The following is an 11,959-nucleotide window of genomic DNA, read 5'->3' on the forward strand; positions in this document are numbered from 1 at the left end:
AGTGTGGGGAAAACGAGAGAAAGGTGTGAGATCGTTTCTACACGTTTCTATCTCTGAGCTTTAGAATCCTGAAGGCTGTGTTCTGATTGGCTCTTAGTTTTCCAGCAGGAAAAGAACATTGGTGTTTTGGTGAAAGATGATCTGATGAAGATTTGTGTGTTTGATGATAAACGTCCTGTGATTATTCCGACTGGCTTGTTAGGTGAAAGTGGGCGGGGCTTGTCTGCATTCCGTGATGAAGTTGACCAGATTGCAGAATTGTTCTCTTCAGATTTGTGAGGCTTCGACTGCACTGATATTAGAAACATAAATCAGCATTTAAAGGAAATACATTTAATCTGGATTTTTTTTGTTTCTATAATAAAACAATATTTATTTATAAAAAAAACCCATGAAATCAGAACAAACTGAGTGTAAAACTGCTTTAGATATTAAACATCCTGAATCACATGATATCAGTCACTCGTTCACTTTCTTCTCCTTTTTCTTTCGTTTCTTTAGCGTGTTGTTCTCTGTGCTGTGGTCCTGCGCTAACGTCTCGTCCTCCTTTCTCTCCGTCACAGCTTTCCTTTTCTTCTTTTTCTTCTTCTTCTTCGGTTCAGCGCTCTCTTTGTCCCTCGCTCCAGCGTCCGTCCTCTCATCCTCCTGTCGTCTCTCTGTGGAGGAGGAACGAAGCAGATCTGATACGGACACAGCTGCTTCCCTCAACCTCGACTCCATCTCACTGTCACTGTCACTGTCACTGGGGGCGAAGACAAAGTACAGTACTGATACTGTGTGTGTGTGTGTGTGTGTGTGTGTGTGTGTGTGTGTGTGTGTGTGTGTGTGTGTGTGTGTGTGTGTGTGTTAGTTACCTGGAGCTGGGTATAGGTCTGCGTTTAGGGGGTGGGTTCTCCTTTGGCTCCTCCCTCCAGTTCCCAGGAAGTGAAGTGGAGAAAAGTCGGAAACCTCAGAAAAGGAGGAATAAATGAGGATTATTTCTGTGGAAATTCGACTGTGAGAGAAAATAAACAGGTTCAGTGTCGAGATTTAAAATACAAATGTTTCAAAATCACCTTCATCTTCATCCTGTGTGTCTTCACACGCTGCAGGTTTACAGTCAGGAGACTCAGAGAACACCTCACAGATCACACTGCAACACACACACACACACACAACCACAAACACACACAAACACAAACACGTTTGATCACAATAATCACATCAGAGATGTTTGTGTGTGTGTGTGTGTGTGTGTGTGTGTGTGTGTGTGTGTGTGTGTGTGTGTGTGTGTTCGACCTGTCCAGCATGACTCCAAGCTTCTTGGCGACGTGAGAGCGAAACTCTGGTGTGGTTTGCAGCTCGTTTCCATCGTGTTCGTGGTCACACACTTTCAATCTGCCAACATCCAAACAAAACCTAATAGTTTAAAATTAACTGTGTGTGTGTGTGTGTGTGTGTGTGTGGACTGTTACCTCTTACTGTGTGTGTGTGTGTACTGTTACCTCTTACTGTGTGTGTGTGTGTACTGTTACCTCTTACTGTGTGTGTGTGTGTGTGTGTGTGTGTGTGTGTGTACTGTTACCTCTTACTGTGTGTGTGTGTGTACTGTTACCTCTTACTGTGTGTGTGTGTGTACTGTTACCTCTTACTGTGTGTGTGTGTGTGTGTGTGTGTGTGTGTGGACTGTTACCTCTTACTGTGTGTGTGTGTGTACTGTTACCTCTTACTGTGTGTGTGTGTGTACTGTTACCTCTTACTGTGTGTGTGTGTGTGTGTGTGTGTGTGTGTGTGTACTGTTACCTCTTACTGTGTGTGTGTGTGTGTGTGTGTGTGTGTGTGTGTGTGTACTGTTACCTCTTACTGTGTGTGTGTGTGTGTACTGTTACCTCTTACTGTGTGTGTGTGTGTGTGTGTGTGTGTGTACTGTTACCTCTTACTGTGTGTGTGTGTGTGTGTGTGTACTGTTACCTCTTACTGTGTGTGTGTGTGTGTGTACTGTTACCTCTTACTGTGTGTGTGTGTGTGTGTACTGTTACCTCTTACTGTCTGTGTGTGTGTGTGTACTGTTACCTCTTACTGTGTGTGTGTGTGTGTACTGTTACCTCTTACTGTGTGTGTGTGTGTGTACTGTTACCTCTTACTGTGTGTGTGTGTGTGTGTGTGTGTGTGTGTGTGTGTGTGTGGGGACTGTTACCTCTTACTGTGTGTGTGTGTGTGTGTGTGTGTGTGTGTGTGTGTGTGTGTGTGTGTGTGTGGACTGTTACCTCTTACTGTGTGTGTGTGTGTGTGTGTGTGTGTGTGTGTGTGTGTGTGTGTGTGTACTGTTACCTCTTACTGTGTGTGTGTGTGTGTGTGTGTGTGTGTGTGTGTGTGTGTGTGTGTGGACTGTTACCTCTTACTGTGTGTGTGTGTGTGTGTGTGTGTGTGTACTGTTACCTCTTACTGTGTGTGTGTGTGTGTGTGTGTGGACTGTTACCTCTTACTGTGTGTGTGTGTGTGTGTGTGTGTGTGTACTGTTACCTCTTACTGTGTGTGTGTGTGTGTGTGTGTGTACTGTTACCTCTTACTGTGTGTGTGTGTGTGTGTGTGTGTGTGTGTGTGTGTGTGTGTGTGTGTGTGTGTGGACTGTTACCTCTTACTGTGTGTGTGTGTGTGTGTGTGTGTACTGTTACCTCTTACTGTGTGTGTGTGTGTGTACTGTTACCTCTTACTGTGTGTGTGTGTGTGTACTGTTACCTCTTACTGTGTGTGTGTGTGTGTGTGGACTGTTACCTCTTACTGTGTGTGTGTGTGTGTGTGGACTGTTACCTCTTACTGTGTGTGTGTGTGTGTGTGGACTGTTACCTCTTACTGTGTGTGTGTGTGTGTGTGTGTGTGTGTGTGTGTGTGTGTGTACTGTTACCTCTTACTGTGTGTGTGTGTGTGTGTGTGTGTGTGTGTGTACTGTTACCTCTTACTGTGTGTGTGCTTCCCTCCATCTGTACAGGAATAAACACATCACAATGATCACTACTCCTACACATTTACAGAACACACACACACACACACACACACACACGCACACAGTAAGAGGTAACAGTCCACACACACACACACACACACACACACAGTAAGAGGTAACAGTCCACACACACACACGCACACACACAGTAAGAGGTAACAGTCCACACACACACACACAGTAAGAGGTAACAGTCCACACACACACACACACACTCTTTAGATCTGTGGTTCTTCCATTTCTCACTTCAGAGGGGTGGATTTCTGAGCCCCACCTGCCCTCCGGCATCCCAAAAACATGGTAATGAAAGAAGTTAAAAAGCAGAGAAGAGAACGTGTGGTCTGATCACGTCCTCACTGTGGCTCTGGAACCAGTGCATTAAAGAGTAAATATTGACTGTAAACAAGAACTAAAAGAACATGAATATGAGAGTCGTATCAGTTCTTTAGTGGCTGCAATCAGACTGTTTTGTGCTGCACGTCTTTTAAAACGAGCTTCCAGTCTTCATACTGCCACTTTCACATCACGCTTCATATTCAGCTGAAATCTCCACACGGTTTTCACTGAAGCAACATCTAAAAGCCATCTCACAGGGATAAGATGTGGAAAAAGGAACCAGACTGACATTTTCTTCTTGGCTGTTTTTGTGATTGTTCCCACCATGGAACTTATTTTGTGTCTGCTGGCTGTTTTTTTTCTGCTCCATATCACAGAAGTATCCAGTGATGTTGTTATGCCACTACATACACTGTTAGTGTGTTTATTGTTTTACTGCAGTTCACTTCCTGACAGTAAATCAGTATTTTCACACAATCGTTCTGCTGCTTTGAGTCGATCAACTTTATCAACCGAGAACATTATTAATGAAGACACCTGTATTCTCCACTAGAGGGCAGTGCCCCACACGTTGAGAACCACTGATTTGAAATGAATAACGCTGTAGGTTTAGTGATTTGGTTCTGAGAGTTGTGCATTAGTAATGGCACCCGGTACCTTCGTGCTGCATAACGGATTCAGCTCCGAAGCTCCACAGCGCCTCTTTAATCCGCTCTGTGTTTTCATCCTCACTGCTGCTGCTGCTGTCACGTGCACTCATCATCGTTCATCTTCTGTGCGCGCGCTCAAAAAACTCCTTCAACCTCAACGGTCACGTAACACATTTTATACAGTATTAAATAAAGGGGACCGAATAAACTACGGATCGCGTTACAGCCGCATTTAAACCCCAAACACCCGTGTTTTAGCGCTCACTCAACTGTAGCCTGGGTCGCGCAATTTCGACGTCATCGCGCGAACCCGGAAGTGTCTGGGTTTAGCCATAGCATATCAGACCCATAAGGGTTTAATATCGCGCTCCCTAAACGTCACAAAATCACCCGCGCTCGTGCGCCCAATGTTCCTTTACCGTTTTTAAAAACATGAAAAAAAAACGTTTGTTTTAATAGCGCGTGAGCAATACAATCGCTTAGACGCTCCAACTATTTGTTGCGAACTGGATTAACCGGAAATGACGTCAGTATAATTTTTGCTGTCACATATTAATGATGATATTGTTGAGTTTAATGTGATGGGATCCAATCTAACCATCTGATTTAATAAAAAAAATTATTTGAGTTCGTTGCATCGCGAATTATGCAGAACTTCCGGTAAAATGTAAAAAAAAATCTTTTCTCGAATAAGTAAAAACAACGAGCGCGTTACTGCCACCTACAGGAAGGAGACAGAACTGACTAACTGATAGACACAGAGCTCATTCAATAAATCTGATTCTCATTTTCTTAAAAAAATTTATCCAAGACAAAAAACACTTTAATTAAATGGTTTATTTTTTTTTATTTTTTAGAAACAATCAGAATTCTCACAGACGGAAACTGATGACAAACAAACTTCTAAAATATCCTCGTCTATAATACAATCTTTTAAAAATTATAATCAGAGAAAAAAAAAAAAAGTTTTGTTTCAGTCTGACAGAATTTTAGAAACAGTTTAGTGTTTTTTTCCCCCCCAAATCCACAATCTGATCTACTGTAAGGCATTAAACGGTCTGTAATCTCACGTCTGATCCTCACGTGACCCTGAAAACATCTCACAAACTCTTCATCTATAATCTGAACAACTTTAAAAAAAAATAAAAGAGTGTTGGGAGTGTAAGATTCTGCTTGTTCATTATTTTTGCTGGGATTTTTTGGGCGAGTTTTCGGTTCAGTCCTGATACAGGCTTCTTCATCATCATCATCATCAACAAAAACTAAAAATAAAATAAAATAAAATAGGAACTTATATAAAAAGACGTTTCCAGTTGAACACATTGTAGTGAACTCAGTAACACAAACATAACCAGCTTTTCTACTGGACGAAACCTGACTCGCCGTCTCGTCGGCGTCACAGCAACCAAACATCACCAGGATGTGTGTGTGTGTGTGTGGGCAGGTTGTATATAAAATAAAACACTAACTTGGCTCGGTTAAGCCTCGCTCAGTCCCATGAGAACCCGACATCAGGGGGAAAAAAACGTGAAATTCGAGCACTTAATAAATCATCTGTATGATTTCAGATTAAAATCTCACTCAGATGCTCAACACACACTGATAATCATTTACACAATATATCAAAATATTCACTTATTATTATCATCATCATCATCATCATGGAACACACACAAGGAATAGAAACGCATTTCGGAGCAGTCTGTTAAAAAAAAAAAAAAAAAAAAAAATACAAGAAATATAATTTTTTCGGACTCATTTTTCAAAAGAAATTGTGAAATATAACAGTAACTCATCCGCACTACAGGAGAGGAACAAAATAACCATGAGCACAATAACAAACTTAGAAGAAGAATAGCTAAAACAACCCACAGTCGGTGAGCCAATCAGAATGCAGAGGGCGGAGCCAACATCTAGTTTGTGATGAATAAAATAAAGCTCTGGTTCTGTATGTTCGTGTTCACATCATTAAACTCAATTCAAATCATAATCATTTTTATGCGTAATTTCATTTCGTATTCAGTATCAGTTTAATTTATAATAATTCTGATCTCCTGCCCTCGTTATTATTATTATAATCAGGTTTTGTAAAAACTCCGTGTGTTGTTTATCTCTTCTGCTTCTGTAACCGCGAGGTGAACTCGTGTCCACAGTAATAACAATTCTGGGTCTTTACGACGTCATGAGAAATCGTCTGTGATGATCATCAGCGAGTGTGTGGTGAAAGAAAAAGTGTGAATGTTCCAGACGTGAAGTTTCTGTGTGTTTCCTCAAATCTCCTGCGTTGAGACACAAACTAAACACTGCTGAGTGGCAGAGACGGGTGTGTGTGACAGCGAGGACACGCCGACACTTCACACACACATGGAGCTCGCTCTCGCACGCACGCACACACACACACACACACACACACATATCCATCTGAAAAATGTGTCATTCAGACAATGCCACACTCCCAACACAGTGTTAAGACTCTCCAGCTTTCTCTCAGACTAATGGCTGATTTCAGTATTCATCAGAAAATTCAGTTTTCTCATCATATTTCATCAAGTAACTGATGAACGCAGAGCAGTTATAATACACTCACTTCATACAGTCTTCATTCAACGTCTAAGAGATGATGTGGTGCCATTACTTATGACTCTCCTACTGCAGTGTTCTTTCTGTATTTATAATGCAGTTCATAAACATGATTCTGTAACCACACTGATTTAAATGTGAACAAAATCACTGCATGATTGGTATCTTGAACACCAGGGGGCGCAACTTCTCACTATTTCTGCAAAAGCTGCAAAAACAAAAATTACAGCTTCCTTCCGCCTGTATCATTTCTTTAAAGGAAAAGAATTTAAATAAACGTATCGATTTTGTTGCATATTTTGTATTTAAATGTGATACATCTTTAATAATCCTTTATTAATCACAATTCTAGAGACCAACCAAAATAAAACATTCGAGCAGAATTTTATTTTTTCATGTAAATTAATTCAATAATCCCTGCCCATAATGAAAGCAGCTCCAGCCCTTATTTATTAAAAGGTTATGAGCTTGACGTATGGAGTCTAAACAGAGGGAACAAGGTGGATAAAGAAGTGTTTCAGTGGCTTTGTTTTGATCACAACTGTAATTCATCTTAGACACAGCAGGGGGCACTAAACATCACACACCGCTGTTTAAATGTTGAGTAAGCAGGTAAAAGTGTAAAAAGGTTTATGGTGTATTTCAGTGTAATGTGAGCACTGACACTAAAAACTCCTCCTTCCATGTTCAACACATTTCTCTCTAATCGGTTTGTCCTCAGTGGAGCGTGTGCTGCAAACATGTCCCCGCGAACACGCCCTGTTACTATAGAAACGCTGTCGGATCAGAACCTGCACGGTCAGAGCGGCTGTTCTAGAGAAACACTAACACTCTCCAGTATTATCACTGCTCTGTGTTCAGCGTCTGGTGGGCTGCAGATTGTTTGTTCACGTTGAGGGGAGAAAAACACAACATTTACAAAAGTTCAGGGTCCAAAACTTCACTACAGAAAATACGAGAGCTGATCAAGATTTATAATTAGAACATCATCATCATCATCATCATCATCAGAATTATAAAGAGGAAAGAGAGGACGTCCATGAGGTGCAACGATGGCTGTGGTGAAGGAATGTAACTGTGGCATCTCACACACACACACAGAGAGAGAGCACATGACCTGCAGGAGGCATCTCAGCAGCATCATTGGCCCCCGTTGTAAGCGTAGTCTGCTTTGTTGTGCATGATGAGTTTGTTGTCCACGAAGTAGAAGCTGTCGGACCGGGTCTCGTACGGATGATCCACCATCTGACGGACTGAACACAACAAACGAGGCTTAAACATTGTCACCATGACGACGAGTTTGGTGTTGTCTGGATTACTCACTGAGCTCGTCCGGGAGCTGGGGGAACTCGTAGATGTGCTCGCAGGTGTTCCGGCTGCTCGGGATGCAGAAACCGAAGTCGAAATCAAAGTTCTTTAGCAGACGATCCTTAAAATAATGACGCTCGATCATGCGGAAGTTATTCACCGGCCGATCTCCGACAGTGAACTCCACGCTTCAGACAGAGCACACGTGCACGTTATACACTGATAAAACACGTGTGTTTGGAGAAAAGCAGAAAGGAGGAAAGGAAAGAGCAGAAACAGATGATGAAAAGAGAAGAACACAAGCAGAGGTTAAAGGACGTGTGAACGTACGTGGCTCCGACCGTGCGCAGTTTAAGGAACGCCGGCGTGAACTGATAGCGAACGAAACGGCCGGTGCTCGTGTCTGCGTCCACGTTTTCTTCTTCTTCATCATCAACATCTGAAACAGACAGCAAAAGACGGAAGAACACGATTAAGCACAAAAAAGGAGAATAAACCGTTTCAGAGAGGGGGGGGGGTAAGAGTAAGTCTGAGAGAAAGAGAGAGAGGGGGAGTGAGAGTGAGAGAGAGGGAGTGAGAGAGAGAGGGGGGTGAGAGTGAGAGAGAGGGGTGGGGGTGAGAGTGAGAGAGTGAGAGTGAGAGAGAGAGAGGGGGTGAGAGAGAGAGAGGGGGTGAGAGAGAGAGAGGGGGTGAGAGAGAGAGAGGGGGTGAGAGAGAGAGAGGGGGTGAGAGAGGGGGGGGGGTGAGAGTGAGTGTGAGAGAGAGAGAGAGTGAAAGAGGGGGGGTGAGAGTGAGTGTGAGAGAGATAGAGAGAGGGGGGGGTTGAGAGTGAGTGTGAGAGAAAGAGAGAGAGGGGGGGGGTTGAGAGTGGGTGAGAGAGAGAGAGAGAGAGAGAGAGAGAGAGAGAGTGAGTGTGTGAGAGAGAGAGAGAGAGAGAGAGAGAGAGAGGGGGGGGGGGTGAGAGTGAGTGTGAGAGAGTGAGAGTGAGAGAGAGAGAGAGAGAGAGAGGGGGGGGGGGGGTGAGAGTGAGTGTGAGAGAGTGAGAGTGAGAGAGAGAGAGAGAGAGAGAGGGGGGGGGGTTGAGAGTGGGTGTGTGAGAGAGAGAGAGAGAGAGAGTGAGTGTGTGAGAGAGAGAGTGAGAGTGAGAGAGAGGGGGGGTGAGAGTGAGTGTGAGAGAGTGAGAGTGAGAGAGAGGGGGGGTGAGAGTGAGTGTGAAAGAGTGAGAGAGAGAGTGAGCGTGAGAGAGAGGGGGGTGAGAGTGAGAGAGTGAGCGTGAGCGAGAGAGAGTGAGAGTGAGCAGACCACAGTGAGGAGGTTTGGCGATCTCGAACAGCACTGTTCCCGTCTCCAGGTCTCGGATCTTGAAGCGAGTGAAGTCGATGTTGTAGATGTTGTCCTCGGGTTTGCACAGGTAGTCTAAACAGGACAAACCCCCCTCAGATCAGTGCACGTGTGAACAAATACAATCCTCCAGCACTGTTTATTATTATTATTATTAATATTATTATTAATAAACTTGAGCACGTGCACAATGCCAGAGGGATGATGGAAATGAAAGCAGAGTTAGTGCAGTGTCACTGTTTCTACTCATCAGTACTGGAAATAACAGTTTTTTTCTCGTGATCATCTCCTGCGACTGCCAACGTTTTTACGATCTTCTTCTTCTTCAGCTTCAAAAATGTCTCTTAAAAATCCTGATACTTCCACATGTGAGGGAGTGAATAAATAAAGACATTTTAATTAAAACTGTAATTAAAATGTAAACTGTTGATGTTAATAATAATAAACTGCGTTCATAAAAAACGACAAGTTAGTTTGTGTTTCTTCCCCCGAACCGAACCGAACCGAACCGTGACTTAAAAACCGAGGTACGAACCGAACCGTGAAATATGTGTACCGTTACAGCCCTCATTCAGATTATGATGAATATTTAATACTAATGATGATTATTATTATTCTGTGCACTGATTAAAGGATCAACACGAAAAGAAAACGCTCCCAGGTGAAAGAGTGAAGAACTGGAGCTCGTGCTGAAATCGTACTTCTGGAATAAATAAACAGACAGAAGTATTGAGAAGGAGGTTTGTAGGTTCTGTACCGCGGGTCACGGTGCGGAGCGATAGCACGTCCTCCGGAGTGACGCCTCTGCCGGCCGCCCGCAGCTCGTCCTCGGTGACGGTCCGCCGCTCCGCCGCGCTCCGCCGAGATTTCAGCCTCTTCACCACCCCGCCGCCTCCTCCGCCGTGTTTCCGCTCTCTGGAGCTGGCCGAGGCCGGGTCAGGACCGTTCACCGCGGCTGTCGTCTCGTTTCGGGAGCTCTGGCTGCTCATGGCTGCGTGGTTTTCTCTGTTTTCCCCCTCTGGTTTGTGCTTTTTTTTCCTCAGCTAGCTACGTGCTACTTGGAGAAAACAAATTCTGTTCCCACCCGTATTCGTAATAAATACCCGCCCCCCTGCTCTACCATTGGCTACTACGTAACAATCATAATTGACTAGCTAATCGGAAAGCAGAAACGTTTTGCGACACCGTCCAATCAAACGAGAAGGAAGGCGGGACTTGCATGAATACGAGTAGTAAAAACAACAAGGCATCCCGGATACACCCCCCCTCCCCACCGCGCGTTCACTGAAACATAAGATGGCGTCTCGCGTCACTATGGAGAACCACAGAAGCCGACGGCAGCGGGTTCTGATTGGACGATTAGGTTCGAGCGTCGCCATGGATACCATTGTACTGCGTTGACTTCCTCGTGTTCCTCGGTTGACACAGATCTTGGCCGAGACCCAAATCAGGTCTTTTTTTCCCTATGAAGTGTAAACATTTAGTGCACTGGGTGTCTAATTAAAAACCGTGTGGGATTCAGTCCCTAAATATTCCCACGTGACCATGACCACAGAACACAGAACACGTGTCTAGAGGATTAGTGTAGGATTAGTTTATAATGTTGAGGACTAGAGGATTCGTGTAGGAGTTAGTTTATAATGTTGAGGACTAGAGGATTAGTGTGGGATTAGTTTATAATGTTGAGGACTAGAGGATTAGTGTGGGATTAGTTTATAATGTTAGGGACTAGAGGATGAGTGTGGTGTTAGTTTATAATGTTGAGGACTAGAGGATTAGTGTAGGGGTTAGTTTATAATGTTGAGGACTAGAGGATTAGTGTGGGATTAGTTTATAATGTTGAGGACTAGAGGATTAGTGTAGGGGTTAGTTTATAATGTTGGGGACTAGAGGATTAGTGTGGGATTAGTTTATAATGTTGAGGACTAGAGGATTAGTGTGGGATTAGTTTATAATGTTGAGGACTAGAGGATCAGTGTGGGGATTAGTTTATAATGTTGAGGACTAGAGGATCAGTGTGGGATTAGTTTATAATGTTGAGGACTAGAGGATCAGTGTGGGATTAGTTTATAATGTTGAGGACTAGAGGATCAGTGTGGGGATTAGTTTATAATGTTGAGGACTAGAGGATCAGTGTGGGGATTAGTTTATAATGTTGAGGACTAGAGGATCAGTGTGGGATTAGTTTATAATGTTGAGGACTAGAGGATTAGTGTGGGATTAGTTTATAATGTTGAGGACTAGAGGATCAGTGTGGGGATTAGTTTATAATGTTGAGGACTAGAGGATCAGTGTGGGATTAGTTTATAATGTTGAGGACTAGAGGATGAGTGTGGGATTAGTTTATAATGTTGAGGACTAGAGGATCAGTGTGGGATTAGTTTATAATGTTGAGGACTAAAGGATCAGTGTGGGATTAGTTTATAATGTTGAGGACTAGAGGATTAGTGTAGGGGTTAGTTTATAATGTTGAGGACTAGAGGATTAATGTAGGGGTTAGTTTATAATGTTAGGGACTAGAGGATTAGTGTGGGATTAGTTTATAATGTTGAGGACTAGAGGATTAGTGTGGGATTAGTTTATAATGTTGAGGACTAGAGGATTAGTGGCGGGATTAGTTTATAATGTTAGGGACTAGAGGATTAGTGTGGGATTAGTTTATAATGTTGAGGACTAGAGGATTAGTGTAGGGGTTAGTTTATAATGTTGAGGACTAGAGGATTAGTGTGGGATTAGTTTATAATGTTGAGGACTAGAGGAT

The 11,959-nt window shown here is 43.3% G+C and overlaps 2 protein-coding genes across 5 annotated transcripts; both read right to left on the reverse strand.

The window, feature by feature from the left end:
• Positions 1-317: 317 nt before the first annotated feature.
• On the reverse strand, positions 318-4,584 carry cUnh12orf43 (chromosome Un C12orf43 homolog). 4 transcript variants are annotated; one of them, XM_083554313.1, is made up of 6 exons: positions 3,977-4,584; positions 2,933-2,960; positions 1,279-1,377; positions 1,052-1,132; positions 855-950; positions 318-742 (listed from the first exon to the last, which is right to left on the reverse strand). In XM_083554313.1, the coding sequence occupies exons 1-6, from the start codon at positions 4,080-4,082 to the stop codon at positions 460-462; spliced, it is 693 nt and encodes a 230-aa protein (XP_083410439.1). In that variant the 5' UTR covers positions 4,083-4,584; the 3' UTR covers positions 318-459. The 4 variants fall into 4 exon arrangements, with proteins under 4 accessions (XP_083410439.1, XP_083410441.1, XP_083410440.1 ...); XM_083554315.1 differs by having other exon boundaries at positions 855-948; positions 1,056-1,132; positions 3,977-4,577; XM_083554314.1 differs by having other exon boundaries at positions 318-736; positions 3,977-4,568.
• A 207-nt stretch (positions 4,585-4,791) lies between these two features.
• unc119b (unc-119 lipid binding chaperone B) lies at positions 4,792-10,290 on the reverse strand. The gene is made up of 5 exons (XM_083554309.1): positions 9,956-10,290; positions 9,160-9,273; positions 8,188-8,296; positions 7,873-8,045; positions 4,792-7,802 (listed from the first exon to the last, which is right to left on the reverse strand). The coding sequence occupies exons 1-5, from the start codon at positions 10,185-10,187 to the stop codon at positions 7,690-7,692; spliced, it is 741 nt and encodes a 246-aa protein (XP_083410435.1). The 5' UTR covers positions 10,188-10,290; the 3' UTR covers positions 4,792-7,689.
• Between the last annotated feature and the right edge of the window lie 1,669 nt (positions 10,291-11,959).

Source organism: Silurus aristotelis (assembly GCF_946808225.1).
Source record: "Silurus aristotelis genome assembly, chromosome: 11".
Lineage (NCBI taxonomy): Eukaryota > Metazoa > Chordata > Actinopteri > Siluriformes > Siluridae > Silurus > Silurus aristotelis.

Coding starts and splice junctions, on each gene's coding strand:
- unc119b (XM_083554309.1), bottom strand. CDS start 10,187: ATGAGCAGCCAGAGCTCCCGAAACGAGACGACAGCCGCGGTGAACGGT. Junction 9,274..9,955: donor GCTCCGCACCGTGACCCGCG/GTACAGAACCTA, acceptor TGTCCTGTTTAG/ACTACCTGTGCAAACCCGAG. Junction 7,803..7,872: donor CCAGCTCCCGGACGAGCTCA/GTGAGTAATCCA, acceptor TGTTGTGTTCAG/TCCGTCAGATGGTGGATCAT.
- cUnh12orf43 (XM_083554313.1), bottom strand. CDS start 4,082: ATGATGAGTGCACGTGACAGCAGCAGCAGCAGTGAGGATGAAAACACA. Junction 2,961..3,976: donor ATCCGTTATGCAGCACGAAG/GTACCGGGTGCC, acceptor ATTCCTGTACAG/ATGGAGGGAAGCACACACAC. Junction 1,133..1,278: donor CTTGGAGTCATGCTGGACAG/GTCGAACACACA, acceptor TGTGTGTTGCAG/TGTGATCTGTGAGGTGTTCT.